Source organism: Rhinoderma darwinii, chromosome 1, assembly GCF_050947455.1.
Source record: "Rhinoderma darwinii isolate aRhiDar2 chromosome 1, aRhiDar2.hap1, whole genome shotgun sequence".
NCBI lineage: Eukaryota > Metazoa > Chordata > Amphibia > Anura > Rhinodermatidae > Rhinoderma > Rhinoderma darwinii.
Window position 1 is genome coordinate 551707569 of NC_134687.1, and position 23029 is coordinate 551730597.

General features: G+C 41.6%; 1 protein-coding gene across 1 annotated transcript in view; it reads left to right on the top strand.

Moving 5' to 3' along the window:
* The window catches only part of BDP1 (BDP1 general transcription factor IIIB subunit), a 121061-nt gene that overhangs the window by 8852 nt on the left and 89180 nt on the right, over positions 1-23029 (top strand). The window contains exons 2-8 of the mRNA XM_075847521.1: positions 7249-7903; positions 8527-8636; positions 8819-8881; positions 9941-10075; positions 11718-11848; positions 11927-12021; positions 16508-16562. Of these exons, the coding sequence (XP_075703636.1) occupies positions 7249-7903; positions 8527-8636; positions 8819-8881; positions 9941-10075; positions 11718-11848; positions 11927-12021; positions 16508-16562 (1244 nt within the window). The remainder of the gene's footprint in view (positions 1-7248; positions 7904-8526; positions 8637-8818; positions 8882-9940; positions 10076-11717; positions 11849-11926; positions 12022-16507; positions 16563-23029) is intronic.

The following is a 23029-nucleotide window of genomic DNA, read 5'->3' on the forward strand; positions in this document are numbered from 1 at the left end:
AAGTGTTGAGGTGCTTTTTTTCACTTGCATAATCAGTGTCTGAAAAATCTGTCCTATAAATGAAGCATTTGTGAAAAAATTTGAAAATGTCCTTTTTCACTCCACATTTCCAAAAGATTCTGCAAAGAAACTGTGCCGTCAAAAAAGTGATGACACCCCTAGATAAATTCCTTGAGTGGTGTAGTATTCAAAATGGGGTCATTTCTGGGTGTTTTCCATTGTTATGGGGGCTCAGAGTCTCTTCAAAGATCAAATGGGGCTGTTGAACCAATCATGCAAAACTTGGGCCCTGAAAATCTAAGGCTGCTCCTTCACTTCCAGGCACTGCCATGTGTCCACACAACATATTTGGATCGATTTGGGGGTATCTTTGAACTCGGTACAAATGGGCCAATAAGTATTGAGGTGCTTTTTTTCACTTGCATGCTCGGAACAATCTGTCTTATAAATGAAACTTTGGTGAAAAAATTGAAAATAGCTTTTTTCACACCAGATTTCGACAAGATTCTGCAAAAAAAATGTGTGGTCAAAAATGTGATCGCACACTGAGAAAAATTCTTAGAGGGGTGTAGTTATCAAAATGGGGCCATTTCTGAGGGTTTCCCATCATTATGGGGGCTCAGAGTCTCATGCAAAACTTGAGTCCTGAAAACCTAAGGCTTCTCCTTCACTTCCATGCACTGCCATGTGTCCACACAACAAATTTGGACCACTTTGGGGGTATCTCTGAACTCGGTACAAATGGGCCAATAATGCTTTTCTTCACTTGCATGCTCTGTGTCTGAAAAATCTGTCCTATGAATGAAGCACTTGTGAAAAAATTTTACATGTTCTTTTTCACGCCAGATATCCACAAGATTCTGTAAAAAAAATATGGGGTTAAAAAAATTGATCACACCCCTAGAAAAAAATTCCTTGAGTGGTCCAGTTTCCAAAATGGGGTCACTTTTGGGGGTTTTCCCACTGTTTTGGTCCCTCCAGGGCATTGCAAACGTGACATGGCAATGAAAACTATTCCAGCAAAATCCGTTCTCCAAAATCTAAATGACGCTCCTTCTCTTCTGAGCCCTGCTATGGGTCCAAACAGCAGTGTATTACCACATATGTGGTATTGCCGTAACCGGGAGAAATTGCTTTACAAATATAGTGGTGCTTTTTCTCCTTAATTTCTTGTAAAAATGTAAAATTTCTATGTTTTTTCAGAAAAAAAGTAGATTTTCATCTTCACACACAAATTCAAATAGATTTTGCAAAACAACTGTGGGGTCAAAATGCTAAACATACCCCTAGAAAGATTCCTTGAGGCGTGTAGATTCTAAAATGGGGTCAATTTTTCTCTGTTTTTACTGTATCGGCAGCACAAGAACTCTTCAAACCTGACATGGTGCCTAAAATATATTCTAAAAAAAGGAGGCCCCAAAATCCCCTAGGTGTTCCTTTGCTTCTGAGGCCTGTGCTTCAGTCCGTTAGCACACTACGGCCACATGTGGGATATTTCTAAAAAGTGCAGAATCTGGGCAATAAATATTCAGTTGCATTTCTTGAAAAAAACTTTCTGTGTTACTGAAAAAAATGGATTACATATGAATTTTGGCAAAAAAAATGAAATTTGTAAATTTCACCTGTAGTTTGCTTTAATTCCTCTGAAATGCCTAAAGGGTTAAAACACTTTCTGAATGCTGTTTTGAATACTCTGAGGGGTGCAGTTTTCAAAATGGCTTGATTTATTGGGACTTTCTAATATATAAGGCCCACAAACTAACTTCAGAACTGACCCGGTCCCTGAAAAAATGGCCTTTTGAAATTTTCTTGAAAATATGAGAAATTGCTGCTAAAGTTCTAAGCCTTGTAACGTCCTAGAAAAATAAAAGAATGTTCAAAAAATGATGCAAGTATAAAGTACACATATGGGAAATATAAACTAGTAAGTATTTTGTGTGGTAATACTATCTGTCTTCCAAGCAGATAGATTTAAATTTCGAAAAATGGTAATTTTTGCAAATTTTCTCTAAATTTTGATGTTTTTCACAAATAAATATTGAATTTATCGACCAAATTTTTTCACTAACATAAAGTACAACATGTCACGAGAAAACAATCTCAGAATCGCTTGGATAGATAAAAGCATTCCGGAGTTATTACCACATAAAGTGACACATCTCAGATTTGAAAAATCGGCTTCGTCCTGAAGGCCAAAACAGGCTCAGTCCTGAAGGGGTTAAAAAACGAGCATTTTTGGCCAAGTTATGACCATTTTTGTATTTATGCAAATGAGGCTTTCAAAAGTACAACTGGGCGTGTTTAAAAGTAAAAGTCCAAGTGGGCGTGTATTATGTGCGTACATCGGGGCGTGTTTACTACTTTTACTAGCTGGGCGCTCTGACGAGAAGTATCATCCACTTCTCTTCAGAACGCCCAGCTTCTGGCAGTGCAGACACAGCCGTGTTCTCGAGAGATCACGCTGTGACGTCACTCACAGGTCCTGCATCGTGTCGGACGAGCGAGGACACATCGGCACCAGAGGCTACAGTTGATTCTGCAGCAGCATCAGCGTTTGCAGGTAAGTCGCTGCAAACGCTGATGCTGCTGCAGAATCAACTGTAGCCTCTGGTGCCGATGTGTCCTCGCTCGTCCGACACGATGCAGGACCTGTGAGTGACGTCACAGCGTGATCTCTCGAGAACACGGCTGTGTCTGCACTGCCAGAAGCTGGGCGTTCTGAAGAGAAGTGGATGATACTTCTCGTCAGAGCGCCCAGCTAGTAAAAGTAGTAAAAACGCCCCGATGTACGCACATAATACACGCCCACTTGTACTTTTACTTTTAAACACGCCCAGTTGTACTTTTGCAAGCCTCATTTACATAAATACAAAAATGGTCATAACTTGGCCAAAAATGCTCGTTTTTTAAAAATAAAAACGTTACTGTAATCTACATTGCAGCGCCGATCTGCTGCAATAGGAGATAGGGCTTGCAAAATCTGGTGACAGAGCCTCTTTAGAACTTTAGCAGTAATTTCTCACATTTTCAAGAAAATTTCAAAAGGCCGTTTTTACAGGGACCAGTTCAGTTGTGAAGTGCCTTTGAGGGCCTTATATATTAGAATCCCCCAATAAATCACCCCATTTTAAAAACTGCACCCCTCAAAGTCTTCAAATCAGCATTTAGAAAATTTCTTAACCCTTTATATGTTTCACAGGAATTAAAGCAAAGTAGAGGTGAAATTTACAAACTTCATTTCTTTTTGTAGAAATTCATTTTGAATCTATTTTTTTTGTAACACAGAAGGTTTTACCAGAGAAATGCAACTCAATATTTATTGCCCAGGTTTTTCAGTTTTAGGAAATATCCCACATGTGGCTCTAGTGCGGTAATGGACTGAAGCACCGGCCTCCGAAGCGAAGGAGCACCTAGTGTTTTTTGGGGCCTCCTTTTTATTAGAATATATTTTAGGCACCATGTCAGGTTTGAAGAGGTCTTGTAGTGCCAAAACAGTGGAAACACACCCAAAAGTGAACCCATTTAGGAAACTGCACCCCTCAAGAAAATGATCTAGGGGTATAAAGGGAATTTTGATCCCACAGTTTTTTTTGCAGAAATTATTGGAATTAGGCCGTGAAAATTAAAATCTAAAATTTGTAGGAAGAAAATATTGGTTTAGCTATTTTTTTTTCATTTCCACAAGGACTAAAGGAGAAGAAGCTCCACAGCATTTGTAAAGCAATTTCTCTCGAGTAAAACAATACCCCACATGTGGTCATAAACGGCTGATTGGACATATGGGAGGGTTCAGAAGGGAAAGAGCGCCATTTGGGTTTTGGAATGGTTTCTGGGCGCAATGTCACATTTGCTGAGCCCCTGTAGTACTAGTTTAGTGGAAACACCCCAAAAGTGAATCCATTTGGGAAACTGCACCCCCTGAGAAATCATCTAGGGGTATATTGAGAATTTTGATCCCAAAGGTTTTTTGCTGAATTAATTAGAATTAAGCAGTCGAAATTAAAAATGTAATTTTTTTTCCAATAAGATGTAGTTTTAGGTCAACATTTCTCATTTTCACAAGGAATAAAGAAGAAAAAGCACCCCAACATTTGTAAAGCAATGTCTCCCGAGTATGGTAGCACCCCATATGTGGTTAGAAATTGCTGTTTGGACATATGGGAGGGTTCAGAAGAAAAGGAGCGGTATTTGACTCTTGGAGCATAAATTTGACTGGAATGGTTGGCGGACGCCATGTTGCATTCGCAAAACAGTTGATGAACCAAAAAAAAAAGTGACCCCATTTTAGAAACTACACCCTAAAGGTATTTATAAGGGGTGTAGTGAGAATTTAGACCCCACAGGTGTTTTTCAGAAATGAATGCGCAGTGGATGATGCAAAGTGAAAATTGCAGCTTTTTAAACGGATATGCCTATTCACCGCACAATATGCTGTGCCCAGCTTGTGCCACTGGAGAATCTTATCCCATAAATTGTTAAACGGGTTCTCCCGGCCATAGATATGGACGTAAACAGCTGTTTGGACCCACTGTAGGGCGTAGAAGAGAAGGAACGCCATTTGGAGCGTGGATTTTGCTTGGTGGTAGTTTTGTTTGGAGAATTACTGGTATTTCAGTTTATAATGTGGGGGCATATGTGAGCTGTGCGCAGTACATCAGGGTATAAAAATGGGGTAACTAATACAATTATCCATAGATGTGTGTTACGCTGTGAAGCAATCCGTTATGCGCAGGCCGGTGTCACACTGATAAACGGTTTTCTTTCTTATTCCCCTTTTGTAATGCTCTGCACCTTTTGGGGACTTTTTCTCCTTTGTAGTTTAGGAAATTTTGCTCGGCAAGTTTTGCGCTGGTATAACACGGGCGCCCTCTCTTCCAGCAGATGTGCTATGTCCCTTCCCTAGTTCCTAAATAACCAGGGCCCTGAAACTGGAATGTTCCCCTCTGGCCTGCAAATCAGGATGTTTTTTCATTACCGCATTACTAGTGCCATAACTTTTTCGTTTTTGGTTGATGGAGCGGTGTGCGGGCTAGTTTTTCGCGAGACAAGCTGTAGATTATTTTTGGGACACATACGACTTTTTAATAATTTTTTGGAATAGGAAATTATCAAAAGCAAGCAATTTATTGGTTTTTTTCGGCATTCACCGTGTGCCATAAATTTCATGTTCACTTTATTCTGCGGGTCGATACGTCTACGGCGATACCAAATTGATATAGTTTTTTTTATGTATTGCAGCTTTTGCACAATAAAATCACTTTTTAAAAAAAAATAAAAAAAAAATTTGTTTTCTGTCAAATTCGAAGACCCATAACTTTTTTTTTTTTGCGTGGGCAAAGCGGTGTCAGGGGTTATTTGCGGGACGTGTTGTCATTTTTATTGGTACTATTTTGGAGTAAATGTGACCTTTTTGTTCACTTTTTATAGCATTTTTTGGGAGGAGATGTGACCTAAAAACAAAGATACTGCCGCTGTTTTAAATTTTTTTTTTTTTGCAGCGTTCACCGTGCGGGATAAATTACATAAGTTTTATAGTTTGGGTTGTTATGGACGCAGCGATGCAATTATGTATACTTTTTTTTTTTACTTTTTTAACGTTTTTTCCAATAATATAAGACTTACAATGGGATAAAAGGCAGTTTGGCTTTGTTTTATTGAAACTTGTGTGTTTTTAATTTTTTTTTTACGACATCTTTATTAACTTCTTTTTACTTTTTTTTACTTGTCCCACTAGGGGACATGGGGGCCTGATGCCCCAATCGCTACTCTAATACACTACACTACATTCGTAGTGCAGTGTATTAGAGCTGTCAGTTATTCACTGACGGCAAGCCTATGAAAAGACAGGAGAATATCACAGCACTGGAGACCCAAAGCAATATAGTGAGTGCAAGCCTCAAAGGGATCTGATCCGCTCTGACCAGAGGCTCAGCTTCCGTACATGGTAGAAACGGAGGCCATTATTTGGCCTCCGATTGCCATAGCAACCCAGCGATTGCGTCACTGGGTTGCCGTTCGGGTTAAAACCCCTCAGATGCTGTGGTCTCTATTGAGTGCAGCATCTGAAAGGTTAATCGGCCGGATCAGAGAATAGCTCCAATCCTAGCCGTTACAGGAGAGTGCCAGCTGTATAATACAGCTGTCACCCCGCAGTGATAGTGCGGGTTCCGCTTCTGAGCCCGCACCATCACTGCGATGTAACGGTACTTCGGTTTGTATATATACGGCGGATGTCGGGAAGGGGTTAAGGATGAATCAGCCCTAGGCTGGCTGTACATATTAGACATCTGTCGTCCATATAATTATTCAACTGACAGCTATTCCTCCCGCGCCCCCCCCCCATACACATGCTCACTCAGTCGAGCGTTCATGTAATCTGAATGGGTAGAGGGGAGTGAAAACCTCTGCCAGACACCTCTAGCAGCTTATTATGTCCCCTGAGAACAAAATGATTGGGCATCAAACTGCCCCATCCTTCTCCTTATCTGCCATCAGGGGAGAGTTGGGAGGACCTCGTACACATTAGGTGGAGGGCCGATCCTGCTGAAATCGGCAGGTTTGACCGACATTTATGTAATGTATATGGCCACCTTAATACACTGTAATGTTCTATGTACTTGGTGGTTCAGTGCTAAAGAAACTGAGAGAAGGATCGGTATATTTCGTACCTAGGTAAGGGTAGCATATTACAGTAACAGGTCCTTTCTCCCAATAACCAAAATGGCGCAAAAAAACGATGGCGAATGGTTTAATAAGAGCAATCGAATAATACACTTTGCTCCGCTATGTGCCTGGTGTTTTTATGATGAGCCCCCCCCTCCAACTCTCCGTGCCCCCATTCTCACAGTGATCGATGGCTGGCTGTTCTCAATCTGCATACACAGCAGCCCGTCCGTCACTACTGAGAGAGGCAGGCGGAGCGCAGTCCTCGTGAATATACTGTACTCCTAGTAGCATATGCAGGTCAAACGAGGTGTAAAAGTATTCATTAGTATAGTCACTTAAAAACTCCAGCTTTTATCAGCGTTTCTCTGTTAGTCTGCACACCACCACATCGGGAAGGACGTTACTGTACGTTAAATTTAATGATAAATTGTTGGCTAGGTTTTGGTGTATTTAGATAAGCTTGTCTGGTGGTCTGTACCTTCACGTTGGCAGTCAAGATGCCTCTTGGTACTGTAGAAAGTAAAAAAATTTTGGAATCCTATGGTTGTCCGTATAACTTACGCCCTTTTTATTTTTATTTAGTATTGAAACAGCGGCTACTGTCGGCAATGAAACTCCAAGTAAGACCGTTTCAGCTCCACTCCAAAGGAGGAAGAGAATTTCTACTTTGCCAAACCTGGCAAAACCAAGGCTTTCAAATTCTGCCCCTCCTGTTATTCCACCTCCTACACCTCCACAAGTGGATGTTCCTTTAACGCTGCCCATCAACATTGCTTCATGTAATAAGAATGAAGAGTCTTCAACTGAGAAGGGTAAAGTGCTGAGCCCTCAGAAATCACAGGTGCCCCTCAACATTTCTTCATGTAATAAGAATGAAGGGTCTTCAACTGAGAAGGGTAAAGTGCTGAGCCCTCAGAAGTCACAGGTGCCACTATCTCTTCCTCAAGAGCAACATGTAACTTTACCTGAAAAAAGAACTCCCGTACCTCAAGTTCCTCAGTTTTCTCCATACAAGAAATCTGTCCTTAAACACCAAGAAGTTAGTCCTGCAAAACCTGTGGAGGAGCTCAGTCCACTGAAAGAAAGGCCGTCGCAGAAATCCTGTAGTAATGAACTGTTCGAAGCCATTAAAAAAATAACGCCCAATAAAGTCATCACCAGTAATCTGGAGAAGGAAAGACTTAGACGAGCACAAAAACTTCGGGAATTGTTAAAAAATGAATTGCGGAAAGAGCGGGTAAGAATGATTGCAACTGTTAGTCCTTGATAAACATAAAGTGTACCTACCGTCACATATCTTTCTAAAAATATGGAGCGGTTTCCTATAATACATTCTAATGTTCTGCTGCTCGGTTTCTTCATTTGGAAAAATCTTGGCTGCCGGTACCCACAACTAGGGGATCACCCTATATCTAGCACCTTTTCAGGTCAATATGCATTGTATATACATCAGGACCACTACTAGTGACAACAGGCAGCCAAGATGTGTGTGGAACATGGGAACAGTGCTCTGTACCAAAGGGACCGAAGTAGCCTTAAAGGGGTTGTCCCACAAAACACTTGTATCCCCTATCCACAAGATAAGGGGATATATGTGTGATTGCTGGGGGTCTGACCGCTGGGACCCCTAGCGATAAGGAGAACGGGTAACCGAAAGTCCCCCGACGTGCTCCCTGAGAAGCTTGCGACTTCCGGGGTCTGTGTCCGGCAGATCCATAGAAATGAATAAAGTGCTGGTCACGCATGCTCACAAACGCGACCGGCGCTTCGTTCATGTCCGAAAGTTGGTATGACATACGACTGAAAGCTTAATTTGAATTTCATTTTTAATACTGTTGATTTATTGGTATTGCGGTATAGAACGCTTGGAAGGCGAAACATCCTGTCATAAACACCATGGTGGAGCCAGAAAAATCCACGATGATAATCAGAGACTTCGTACACTTTATTCCGATGAGTAATCCAATGAGGTAAATATGTTACGGCTTATATTTTCCATATTTCAAGTCTGTAAATGGCTACAAGCAACTTTATGTATTTGTTTCTTTTATATCTAGACAGATCTTGATACATGTTTTGAAATGTTAATGAGTTCTACCCTTCTTGGTACCTTGCTAGTGACCCCCCCCCCCCCCCCCTTTGTTTTGTAAAGCTCTTCGCTTGAAGAAAGTCAAAGCATTGAAAAGCCTTCTCCTGTAGAAACTCCGGCTACTGGGTAAGTGTATCATGAATATTTATTTTTCACTCTAGCATGACTTTCCTTATAATATTTGTTTTCTGATGCTGACATGGTGTTGGTTGGGTGCGGAGATAGGTGCGGATCCCAGAGCTGGGGCCTGCATCATCAGACATTTATGGCGTATCTTGTGTGTATGCAATAAATGTCTTAGATGGGAATACCCTTTAATCCTTTCAGGATCATTGATGCCTAAATTTAACGTTTTGGCATACGTTCTTTTAAACTGTCATAACTTCTGAACTACTTCGGATAACTTAACCATCTTTTAGGGGTTTTTTTTCGCAAAAAATCACACTTTCAAAAAATATATATTTTTACTACATATGCAACACATATATTTTATATTACAGCGAAACAATTGATCAAAAAAGTGCCAGATTTAGTGTAATTGATCAAATTACACTAAATAGTTAATGTATGACTTAATTAACTAAGAATTTGTGATCACGCTAACTAACCTACTATTCCTGCCTGCCTATTCTAACACTAAGGGGCACAGGGAATACAAAGTATATACTTTCTATATATTTTCTAAATGTGTGTGTGTATATGTGTACACCACCTGTGTCAGATCGATCTCCCCAGCTCTATGCCGGGAGATGCAGAGGTCTGTAGATTGACGCCCTGACTGCATGGGGTATATGCGGATAGGACGTGAATCTACAGATTGTCGGCATGAAAGGGTTAAAGAGGATCTTCATCCAAAACGTAAAAATGGCTGTATACTCGTTTTCTAGTAGTAAGAGCATCAGCCAAAGTTTGGTTCTAGTTTATTTATGTTTTTGAGATATTGGAAAGTGAATGGGGCTATGTTGCAGTTCCCTGTCTAGCCGGTGGCTGGGAGCAGCGCTGTGCAGGGGAAAACTGAAGCAACCATGCTGGCGAATTAGCGCTGTGCCCTGTCAGGATTGGGTTCAGAAAGTAAAGGCATATCCTAGGGAAATGCCATTACTTCATGTGGTGGAAATATTTATTTTGTTCTTCTGCTTTTTTTTTTTTTTTTTTTTTTTAATGTGTTTTTTCTTAATATCTTAGATTGGGAGGGAAAAACAGTGCTGAAGAAGATAATCATGAGGATGATGATGACGACGATGAAGAGGATGATAGCCAGTTGTTGGCTCCTCGTGTGAAAGTGGCAGAGGATGGCTCCATTATTCTTGATGAGGAGAGGTAAGCTATTGTGGTATAAATTGTAAATGGAACCATTGAGAAAATGGAACAGACTCCTTCTTTATACTGCAGTCAGTGCCCGAGTCTAGCTGATCCAATACAAATTCCTACATCGGGTTTATTACGCTGCCGCTAGACTTAAAACTTTAGGAAACTCTTGATTATTTGTTTCAGGTGTCAGTCTGATCAAGGAAACTTTTTACATGCAATATGGTCCTGTCACAGGTTAGCCCAGTTTGGTCTGCAGTACTCCTTTTTATGAAGATGTTCTTGGTTTCCCTAGAGTGCTGTCTCCACAGGTGTACCTATTGGGCATTTTAGATACCTTCGTTTAGGAAACTCTTGAGAAACGTTTCTTCAGGTTTTTACTGGTTTGTACCCGTAAGGTAATCATTATGGCTTGGAAATCTACCAACTGTCCAACCCTGGCTCCATGGCTGAGTACATGCTGGATTGCAACGTACTCTTTATGACTGGGAAACGCCTAGTGAAGTCTGACAAGATGTAGTCTACATGGTTGAGCACGCCAGACACCACATCTGTAGACCTGGTATAAGGATTTGGGAACATGCCTTCTTGACCTTTTGGGGGCTCTTATTCTGGAGTTGATCACTTTTGCCTACATTAGAAGAGAAGTGCATAGGAGGTGTTTTTGCAGTATAGTAGTAGAGGTGTACAAGGGTTGACACTTGTAACTGGCTCATTTGATACCATTTTACTAATGTTTACCTGTATTGACCATTCTGACTGAGCAAGTGGAAGGATAGCGGGTACAAAACTGGTGACTAAGGTCAATAAGCTTGCTTGATTGTTTCCGTAACTCTCATAGAAGCGAATGGAGAGAGCCGTGCACTTTCATTCTCTGCCTGGATGCAGCGGCTGCCTCACCAGGCGGAATGGGTTCTGAGGACCCCAGTTCTCGACAAAGGTTTGGTTCCCCTAGGTGCATGGCCACCTTTCCATTCATACTGCCTCATCAGGCAGGGTGGGGATTGGGAGACTCCTGTTTTCAACATACTAGTCCTTCTCAGTGAATTAGAATATCATCAGAAAGTAAATTTATTTGAATAATTAAATTCAAAAAGTGAAACTCATATATTATATAGATTCATTACACAGATTGATCTATTTCCAGTGTTTTTTTCTTTCAATGTTGATGATTATGGCTAACAGTTAATGAAAACCCAAAATTTACTCTCAGAAAATTAGATTATATAAGCCCAATTTCAGAGAGTAAATTTTGGGTTTTCATTAACTATTAGCCATAATCATCAACATTGAAAGAAAAAAATGCTGGAAATAGATCACTCTGTGTAATGAATCTATATAATATGAGTTTCACTTTTTGAATTACTGAAATTAACTTTTTGATATTCTAATTCATTGAGAAGGACAAGTATATGTGGATCTCAAAGCCTAGACTTGCATCTATCGCATATTTATGGCGTGGCTTGTGGATATGCCATAAATGCCTAGGGTAATAACCGTTTGATATTTATTTTTTCAATACTTCAGAGTAAAAAAAATAATAAAAGAAAACAGGGAAGTATTAAAGTGAATATTTTCTGCTACGATGTAGTTCTGTACATTTTAATTAAAATGTAATTTGTAAATTATCACTTTTTTTTCCATTTAATTTTAGCTTAACCGTGGAAGTGTCCAGAATTAAAGCACCAATTGTTGAAGGGAACGATCCCATTTTTGAACGAGGTTCCACAACAACATATTCTAGTTTTCGAAAGAACACTTACTCAAAGCCATGGTCTGATCAAGGTCCGTGTACTCCTCATCAGACATTAATGGTACATGTGTACGTAACATCACACGTCTGACTGTTTTGTTGTCTTTCAGAAACTGATATGTTCTTTTTGGCCATCAGTATGGTGGGAACAGACTTTTCAATGATTGGCCAACTTTTCCCTCACAGGGAGAGAATAGAGATTAAGGTAAGTCGTCATTTTATCAGTTTCTAAGGGAAATCCATTAATTTAAGATGGGGGTTATTCTCTTTCAGCTCCCTTTTATTACAGGTCTTTGCTGGAGATCAAATAGCAGCAGTGGTCATTGGCAGAAAACGGTGGCGACTTCTTACAGGCAGCTAAGTCTTTGGTAGATACCCCTGGTTTTGATAAAAAAGACAAAATCCTTCAACAAACTCTAGAAAGGTTTACTAATCATTTAAAGGAACGTAAACACTTCCAATTCCAGAGAGACCTACAGGAATTTAGGGAGAAAAAAAGCTTACGATTTTGTTAACACACAGCAACAGCAATATCAACAGACCAATAGGGGGCCGAGGGAATCTGACCCTTCTACATCAGAGAGTGAAACAACAGACTCTGAAAGAGTGGGCCCTTTCTTTGGTGGTAGTGGTGGGAAACAAAAATTTAGGGGAGGAGCTAGAGGAAGAAATAGAGGCCGTGCGAGAGCCTCTTCTAACAGTGGCAATAATTTTTTAGCCAACAATCCCCCCATTTCCCGCTATATGCTGAGGGGACAAAAGGATTAGTGAAGGGAAATAATATGGATAGGCTACAAATCATAAACCTATCTGAATATATTCTGAGTGCATCAGAGAGTACACTATTAGAAAAGGGACTTTCCTTTGTCCCCACAGTTAAATTTGACTCATTTTCTTGGATAAAGGATCTTAATTTATTTGCTCGCAAACTTAAATGGATCAAATTCTTTAAACACCATAATAGGAAAAAATGCATGGAATTAGGGTTGGAAGAATCTGATATGGAAGGCCTTTTGGCCTTAGAGGGGTTATTAGAGGAATCTGGTAGAGCCCCAGGTTTAGGTCCTTTTACCAATCTTAAAATGAAGAGTAGGAAGCTGCCACCTATAGGAGACTTTACCAATGTGGATTTATTTGTGGAGATGGTGGGAGATGAGATCAAAAATCTTAGTCAGGACAATAGGGGCATAGATAACAACTTGTCTTGGTCCGAACGATTAGCTCTGACCACTTTAGAGAAAAAACAAAATATTGTTCTAAAGGCATCTGATAAAGGTGGGAACATCGTGGTCATGAGTAGGGATGATTATAATAAAAATGTGCGAGGACATTTTACTTAATCCTGACTGTTACACCATTTTAAAGGACAACCCAACAGCACTATTCAAGAAAGAGTTGCTGGGCGTTCTGAGTGATGCAAAGAGCAGATCTTTGATTAGTGCGAGTGAGTTTGGGTTTATGTACCCACAATTTCCCATCATGGCGTGTTTTTATAGCCTGCCCAAAATCCACAAAGGGTATCCCCCCTTACGTGGCAGACCCATTGTTTCAGGCATTAATAATTTAACCCAAAATGTGAGTACGTATGTTGATCAGGTGTTGCGTCCCTTTGTCTTGAGTCTCACATCATATGTACGTGACACTATGGATGTCTTGAAACAGATTGACGGTATTTCTTTGGAGAAAGACACACTCTTGGCTAGCCTGGATGTTGAGGCGTTGTATTCTTCCATACCTCACAAATTGGGTTATAAAGCGATCGAGTACTATCTGGGATCAAGAGGCACTCAGTTTGCAGCCCATAACCAGTTTGTTTTGCAGTTACTACAGTTTGTTCTTGAAAAAAATATATTTATCTTTGAGGACAAGATTTTTCATCAGCAATGTGGTACTGCAATGGGGAGTCCTGCTGCTCCCACCTATGCAAATTTATTTCTTGGCTGGTGGGAGGAGACAATTGTCTTTGGGGACAAACTTGCCAAATGGACTTCATCCGTTGGATTATGGATTAGATATATTGATGACGTGCTGATTCTCTGGAACTCTACCGAGGATGAGTTCCATAGTTTTGTAGCATCCCTCAACAAAAATGATGTAGGGCTAAAGTTCACATGCGAGATCAGTGAAAAAGAATTGTCTTTTCTGGATTTGAAAATTTTAAAAACAGAAGAAGGTACAATTCGTACCAAGGTACATCGGAAAGAAACAGCAACCAATAGTTTCTTGCAATGGAATAGTTGTCATCCTTATCCCCTCAAACGTGGCATTCCAAAAGGCCAATTTATGAGAGTACGCAGGAATTGTAGCTCTATGGGTGATTTTGAGTGCCAGGCCCAGGAACTCAAAACAAGATTGAAGGATAGAGGTTTCCCCAAGAGTGTTATCAGGAAGGCCTATGAGGGAGCAAGGGATGCAGACAGGCAATGTCTCCTGGTTCCTAAAAAACGAAAAGAAGAACAAGTTACGAGACTCATAGGCACCTATGATTCCAAACAAAATGATATTATGCAGATCCTGAAAAGGTATTGGCGTATTCTCAGTTCTGACACAGATTTGGCAGACCAGATCACACAGTGGCCTTCTGTCACGTATCGGAGAGGGAAAAACATTAGGGACAGAGTCATGCACAGTTGTTTTGACCCCATTACACCTAGGGGTACGTGGCTGGATAGACAAATACCAGGCACTTTTAGATGTGGTAGCTGCAAAGCTTGTGATTTCATTTTCAAAGGGAATAGTTTCATCAGTGTTGCAACACAGAAAAAATACAACATTCGGGACTTTGTCAATTGCAAGACAGCGGGAGTGGTTTACCTAATTACATGCCCATGCCCCCTGAATTATGTGGGCAAAACAGCACGACAATTTCGACGCCGGATTAGGGAGCATGTTGGAGATATTATCCATGTTAGGGACACCCCAATATCTAAGCATGTGCATGCTAAACATCAAGGCCAGGCAGCATGTCTAAAGTTTCAAGCAATCGAACTCATTAGACCCCCAAAAAGAGGAGGTGACTGGGACAACCTTATTTTACGTAAAGAAGCTCAATGGATTCATAGACTGGCATTCATACAACCAGCGGGTTTAAACGAGCAGACTAATTATACATGTTTTATTTAATATGCAATACCTTTCCCCTTTAGGTGGCCAACCTTCACCTTGGGTTGCCTCGAGGGTGGGTGGTTTAAATTTGCATAGATTACCTTTTGAGATGGCTATATTGGCCAGCCGACATATAAAAAAAGATCATTTGTCAGTTTTTCTAAATGTGAGGGACTCAGTAATCTTGTCCACCTTATATGTGTTCATTTACTTTAGGGTTGCTTTATGAGGTAGTCCACTTGCGGTGGGTAACTGTCCCGCAAGACATACTTATAACTTATATTATCGTTTTGCGCTTACCTTCCTCTTGCTTGGCAGTCCGGGCGACACGTCCCTGGCTTCTACTGCGCGTTCGGCATGATGCGGTCGATGATGACCCCTGGCTGTCAGCTGACGGCGGGGGGTCACATGGGCAGGTGTCACGAATCGAGAGGGTGTTGTGATTGGTCAGTTCATGTATCGCCGCCAAATACGAGGGGTGGAGTTTAGGTGTTTATAGTAACCCAGCGCCTGTAATGAAGTATGCCGTTGACATCGATACGTGCATCTTCCCGTGACGCACAGCAGAATATCTGCTGTTGAATACTATTATCGCTGGTGATGAGGCCAGAGTTACCAAGATACGGACCCCTGAGGATGAGTATCTGAAACGCGTAGGGTCGTTTATTGTATATGGAATGTCTGCATAGGGGACAGTAACATTGTGTTACACCCGGCGCTAGGAGATCCGATTTTGTTTTCGGACACCGGTGCTTTACTTGGGGATTGTACTATTGTTGTGCCCAGGATATATGCTGGTTCCAGACAAATATTGTTATAAACACTGAGATATATTTATCATAATGACTCAGTGTTTGTTGTTTAATACATTTTTTAATTCACGGTGAGGCTATTTCACAGTGGTGTGTTACCCCTGTTTTTAACAAGTTACTATTAAAAGGTATATTTTACTCAGTTGTCACTTCAGTGAACCTAATAATAATTTTTTCATATTGTGGGAGCACAATTAGATTTATATCAAATTATACAGTGAATTTCGACTTCTTACACATATTACACAAACGCCATAAAGCTGACCACAGGAAATAGTGTGCGATTTATACCAATTTAAGATGAATTTCCAGTTATAGCTCTGGTCGCTTAACACTTTGGAATAGCATTTTGTAATATATACCACGCTATTCCTCTTGTCAAAACGACATACACCATACCGGAATCCGACTTGCCAATTTAAAAAATCAATGGGGTCTGTCAGGTACTGGTTGTATTTTTTTCTTTTAATATTTTTTTTTTTTTTTTGGTACCTCGAGCTGCATTGTTATAATTGGAAACCACGACGCATATGTGTAAAGAGTCTAAAAAAAATTAAAACTGATCTGGGAAACGGGTACCGATTTGTATACTTGGTATATAGTTGTATCCCTTGTTTTGTATTATACTGTTTTTAAAAAAACAAATAAAAAATATATATGTTTATATTAGAAGAAACGCTCACCTCACAGGAAGCAATGCAAGTCTGTGATGTGTGGGAATAAAAATGGTAACAAAATATAATCCTGACCCTTTTTATTTTTTTTCCCGTGTAGAATAAATTTAAGAAGGAAGAACGAGTGAATGGATGGAGGATAGACAAGGCTTTTAGTAAGTGATTTTCTATAAACTGTAATCTATTGTGAAAATGACATGAAATTAATTTTTATGTAGTAATATTAAGTTAGGTTGCATGTATAAATGTTTTGTGGGGGATCATTTATCTAAATAGTGGCCGTGACAGGGTATTGTATATGATTAGTCTCTTACACAATTTCACTATTTTTCATATTTTATTTTAATAACCTATTCTCACACTGGCCCGCAATGCTATTCTGTGGAACACAGACATGGTTATCCATGTCAGATGGTGCAAACAATTCTGGTTCTATAAAAACAGCCACCTCTTTCTGATTCAGAGAACAGAGTGCCATCATTTGATGGCAGTTCTGTTCTTTGCTCCCTACTTCATGACCTGGAAGAAGCATATGACCCACCAGATGGCATTTCAATGCATCTACTATGTTTTGCACATCCAGTCAGATGAGTAGTGTGGGAGCAGGGAAAGGTAAGTATTAACAGGGACACTGTCTGGCATTTATTGTGGCACACTGCCTGTCACTGCTGTGAGGTCCATTATGGCTTACACTTTTATGGGGGGCACTGACCAGGTGGTCATGAGGAGATCCTAGGCTGATGTAATGATAAGTTCAAATGTGGCGATCCTAACCCACTCTGCTTCGTGTCTGCAATCCAGGACCCCCAAGATGTTACCCCCTTCAAGATGTAGCACCTCCTGAATGGGCAAATTTTTTTGCCCAGGCTTAAGAGGACATTTCCAGATTCTCCAACACCAGGATTGAGTCTTTGGAGCGTTTGCTGTCTCAAATAGCGGTGCAGATAAACACACTGCTCCAGCCTCTCCCTTGGTTAACACGGAGTTGTAGGTCGCATAAGAGGCCCCAGAAGTGCCAGGGACAAGTCTCTTATTTTCATGTTATTTAAAAGGGTCTTCTATTAGGACTAATAATGGAGAGGCTGCTTCCAGAAAGGATCAGTTTTCTTCCTCTGGAGAATCCTCTGATTCAGAATCTAAACAGGACTCACAGTTGTTAGCTGGCATGCAGGCATTTGTACGTGCTGTCAGTGACACCTTTAATGTAAAAAGTGACCCCAAGACCCCTTCTCAGAAAGAGGCAACCTTACACCTCCGAAGGGCATCAAAGGCTGTTTCCCGAACCATAGCAAATTAGAGGAAATTCAATCCAAAGAATGGAAACTTCCTGACAGGTGACTGGCTATTTCCAAACGTATAAATACACGGTTTCTTTTCCAGGAGGCCTTAGTCTCGAAATGGTCTCTTTCTACTGCTGTGTACCCCCTATCTCGCAGCTGTCAAAGCACCACCACCATTCTACTGTCAGATTCAGCATCAATTAGTGTCTCTTGACAAAAAGTTGGATTACCAGGCCAAGTCTGCTTTTGTGGTATCAGCTAGTACCGCAGGGTGGTCTCGCTGATCTCGCTTCTCAAGTTATTCATTCTTCAAAATTCTAGTTTGATGCCTCCCTTTAGTCAGTTTGTTTCAATGCCCATGCATTGGCTAACTTAATAGCGATCCGACGCTCATTATTCAAATAAAACCTTGGGCGGCCGATCGGGCTTCCAACTCGATCGTTCAAAACTGCAGGTATCCCTACAGAACATCAGGGATTACCTATCGGAAGTAAATATACCTAAGCTGACAGAGTCACAAAGAGAGTTTATGGATGCTCCTATTACTCAAACCGAATTGACAGATGCATTGTCCTCAATGGCAAAGGGCAAGTCATCTGGCCCTGATGGAATATCGCTTGAAGTGTACACCAAATACCAAGACCATCTCTTGCCTCAGTTACTTGCCGTTTTGAATACGTCTTTTGAAAAAGGGACACTGCCTGCTTCATTCTACGATGCTACTATAATTGTGCTTCTGAAGCCTGATAAGTCACCACTGGATTGTGGTTCCTATAGACCTATTTCCCTGCTCGTTACCGACTAAATTATTGACTATAGTGTTTGCGATCCCATTAAACTCTGTCGTAGCTGATCTTATCCATCCTGATCAGTCGGGATTCATACCTGGGAGAAGTACGTCTGATTTGCTGAGGGTCCAGGCAGTGGCGCAGATAGGGGAGCGGGGCAATAACAACTGGGCCTTGGCCTCCTTGGATGCCTCTAAGGCATTCGACTCCATTGAATGGCCCTATCTCTCTAGCGTTCTTACCAGCTTTGGATTTGGACCTGCCTTTGTGTCATGGATTCAGCTCATTTATAAGCATCCGAAGGCCAATGTAGCTTTGAATGGATTAACATCTGTATCATTTGAGCTTGGTCGAGGAAAGAGACAGGGATGCCTGCTGTCGCCTCTGCTATTTGGTATGGCAATGGAACCGCTGGCGATAATCATCAGATCGGACACAGAGTTGCAGGGTGTCTCACATACAGCAAGTGAAGATCGTATTGCTCTTTATGCTGATGACATCATTCTTTCTGTCTCACGTGTACAGTTTTCCCTACCTAGGGCAATGCGTCTTATTAATAACTTTGGAGACTACTCAGGACTTCGTATCAATGCGACAAAGTCTGCCTTATTGTTTCTTCACCCAGATGACTTACAGCCTGTGGGTTCCACGTTGGAGGGTCTTGCAGTTGTTGAACACTTTAAATATTTGGGAATTCATATTGCTAGGAGAGCGCCACTCTTCCTTCCACTCAACGTGCACACTCTTATGGCCATTTTCAGAGAGTAATTCAAGGTATGGACGGCCCTTCCCTTGTCGGTCATCGGTCGGATTAATTTGATGAAGATGGTGGTTCTTCCGAAAAGTTTGCATATCCTGCAGTTGGACTCATTAATAATTTCCTTTATATTGGGACGTTCTAGATCTAAACTGGCTTTACAAAAATGGCAAAGACCGAAAGAAATGGCTGGTATTGCTCTTCCAGATATTTACCTCTACTATTTAGCTGGCCAACTTAAATATTTGGGCTCCTGGACTCAAGCAAGTTGTCCTCTTGGTGTTGAGGGCATATTACTGGAATACATTGCACATGAATCATTATGGCCTGTTTTGTTTAAACACGGAGTTCCTGGGACCTCATTGTTGCCGATTTGTCGCTCGGCCAGGGTAGTGTGGAAAGCGGCTATGGGTATCATGTTCATCTGACATTCCTGCGGAAACACCACTATGGCACAATGACATCTTGGTGTCCTTACGCACCTATCAGGATGCTGTGTACTGGATTACTGCGGGTATACTGGTGCTTGACGATAACATTGTCTTCTTATCCTTCGAAATAATGCAGGAAAGATTTCACATTCCAAGACCGCATTTCTTCAAATACCTACAATTGCGCCATCTACTTGCTACACAGTTCCCGGAACCACGCCAGCCCATCTACTCCTATCCTGTCATCTGGCTGGTCAGATCTCAGGGACCTAGGGGTCTGATCTCCACTATATATGCTCACCTGCTTGAAAAAAAAGGCTTCTAAATGGTCCCAACTGATCCCATCACTTACAGAGGAGAATGTTGTGGAACTGATGCAATCTCGCTTGCATGTGTCGCCGGCGGCCAACAACAAGCTAATCCAGCTATACTATATTCATCAGGCGTACATGACGCCTTTACGATTATTTTAAATGAATTGTATCTCTGAGCCTTCCTGCCCTAAATGTTCTTGCGCTCCTGCAGATTTTTGGCATATGGTGTGGATGTGCCCTCGCATCAAGTCCTATTGGGAAGAGGTTGTTTGATTCCTTAATTTGATCTTACCTTCTCCTATTGTGGGTTCTCCAGAACTTTGTTTGTAATAATGGAGGAAGAACTGTGGCCGTATTATACCAGAATCTTTATGCAAGAGACTTTATTTTTGGCTCGTAAAGGTATGTTAATGCGATGGATGGACAGGCGGCCTCCTAAAGTTGCAATTTGGAAAAACATGGTTAATTCTACTGTCTCTTATGAACGTGTACTATTCAAGCACAGAAATCGCCCTGACAAATTTCATAACATTTTGGACTTGTGGTGCAGATCTTAAGATACTACTTATTCTTCCAGGGAACTGGGACTGGCGGGGGATGCATTGGAAGGGGGTGTGGGACAATAGATGCTTTTGTGCCTTGCTTACATAGTACTGTTTGTACGTTGTGATAATATTGTAATTTTATCTTCAGCACCTGCGAGTGCTTTGTCAAAATTTTCTGGGACACTGCTGTCCACTAACTTTTTTTTATATTTTCATACTGCGATAAAAACATGTTTTAAAAAAAACCAAAAACCATTCCCTTCTGCTTCAGAACCGTCTGCAGCCTTCTCTCCGTTCCCAGAGGTTTTGTTCCCTTCCTAACTCTACCTCCCGGAGGTCATTATCTTCAGAGGTCAGACAAGAGGATTAGCAGCCCCAGCGACTCCAGATGCCTCAAGCCTAAACTTGCTTGGCAGCTGTAACCCTGGGCCCAAAAGCACGCCTCTTCCTAGACCTTTTTATCCTAAAGGTGTATTCACACTTGTGTCGGCTGTCCAAGTGGGAGGGGACGATGACTTTCTTTTCAGGAGACGTGGCTTGCTCATGTGGATGACGCCTGGATTTGAGATAAGGTATCGAAAGAGTATAAGAGAGAATTCTCAGGGGGCGTGGCTTAGCTATGGAGCTGTGAGCACGCGCCTTGGGGGAGCTCCGTACCATCGAGTACATACTTGCAGATTATACCGAGAGGATCTCGCTGGCGATGCCCGGATAACGTAAGGGATCTTCTAATACACCCTCTCGTGCCTTACCTAGATCCTCTGCTCGCAGCCTGAGCATGGACCGCTTCCTTTCCACGTCGCAATCCCCAGCAGCATCATCTAATATGGCGGACCTGGTGCCGACACTCCGCTCAACTGCAGTGTCAGAGGTTTCCTCCCGACAGTCATCTCGAGCTTCAACACCCGGACCAGCGATGGAATCCTCTGTGGCTCCTACCATTACCGATGTAACCCCTTTACCTCCCTCCTCTATACCTTCTCCTCCGTCTATGGCGTCCTCCATTTTACCTTTACCACACGTGTCGGAAGGACAGCCAGGGCAATTGGGTCTTCACGCTGATCTTCAACTGCTACGGGAACTCATTCAAGCCCTTCCGACCAGGCAGAATCTAGACTCCCTGGTCACTAGAATTGAACAATCTCACCAACAAGCCATCTCAGACTTGCAACTCGACGTCGATCGAGTGGAGAACAGAACTCTTGCCACTGAGCGGGCTGTATCTGCGATTGATTCCAGAGTTGCTTCCCTTGAACGAACGCCTATTTTGACTAGGACACACCTGCAGTCTCTTGCGCTCCAACTAGATGATCAGGAAAACAGGGGTCGCAGGAACAACGTCCACCTTAAAGGCCTCACTGATCTTGGCTCGTGGGATGACCTCTCTGCGAGGGTATCCGTCATCTTTAATAAACTTACTAACAGACCCTTAGATGCCAATTTCCTAATGGACCAGATTCACAGAGTCGCACGTTTCGGTCAGAACAATCCTTCCAACCCACGGGATGTTCTGTGCCGTCTCCATTATTACACGAACATTTATTTGTTCGGGGAGCATGGTCACATGGTCCGTTGTCCGTCGAGTGCAGCACGGTTACAAAATATCCCGATGTTTCTTCTAGAACGCTATGCATGAGACTCCTTCTACATCCTCTCCTGGACAAAATAAAAGCTGCGGGAGCGACTTACAGATGGGGGTTACCCATTTCATGTTGTGGTCAAGAAGGACTCGGAATTCTTTCTGCTGCGTCATTCCTCGGATCTAGATGGCTTGTTTCGCTTTTTGCACGTTGACCCCTTCCCGGTCCCTGATTGGCTAACATTTGAAAGACATGACCAACTTCTGCGACGATGGCCACGGCGTTCCAGTCACCCCTTCATCAACAGGTCCTTTCCTTCAACTTTGCCTTCACCCTTTTGGGATCTTTCATTAAGGGTCCCCCCTGAGGCTTAAATATGTGGCTTTTTACAAGGTCTTTTTCCTGCTAGTCTGGATTCGCAATTCACAATCGCATTGGATCTCCAAGTTACTTCTTGCCTCCACATCTTTGGAGTTTTTCAGGTTTCTATGGTGTCATTTGCATTGAGTCGTCTGGGGAACTGCTACTACGACATTTTTGTTTTTTGTCTAGAAGTCTTTACAAAAACGTCATACTAATGTTGTACAGTTCTTTCTTGTGCTTTGTTTATTGTGATCCTCTGGTCTACACTATGTTTTAACTCTGTATTACTTGACATTGCCGAATGGGAAATCTAAATTTGTTGTACTTTGAAGTTTTGGAGAGTACTAGATGGTTCCAGTTGTATATGTATGAGTGTGTATATGTATGAGTGTGTATATGTATGAGTGTGTATATGTATGAGTGTGTATATGTATGAGTGTGTATATGTATGAGTGTGTATATGTATGAGTGTGTATATGTGTATGTATATGTGTGTGTATATGTATGTGTGTATGTGTGTGTGTGTGTGTGTATATATATATATATATATATATATATATATAT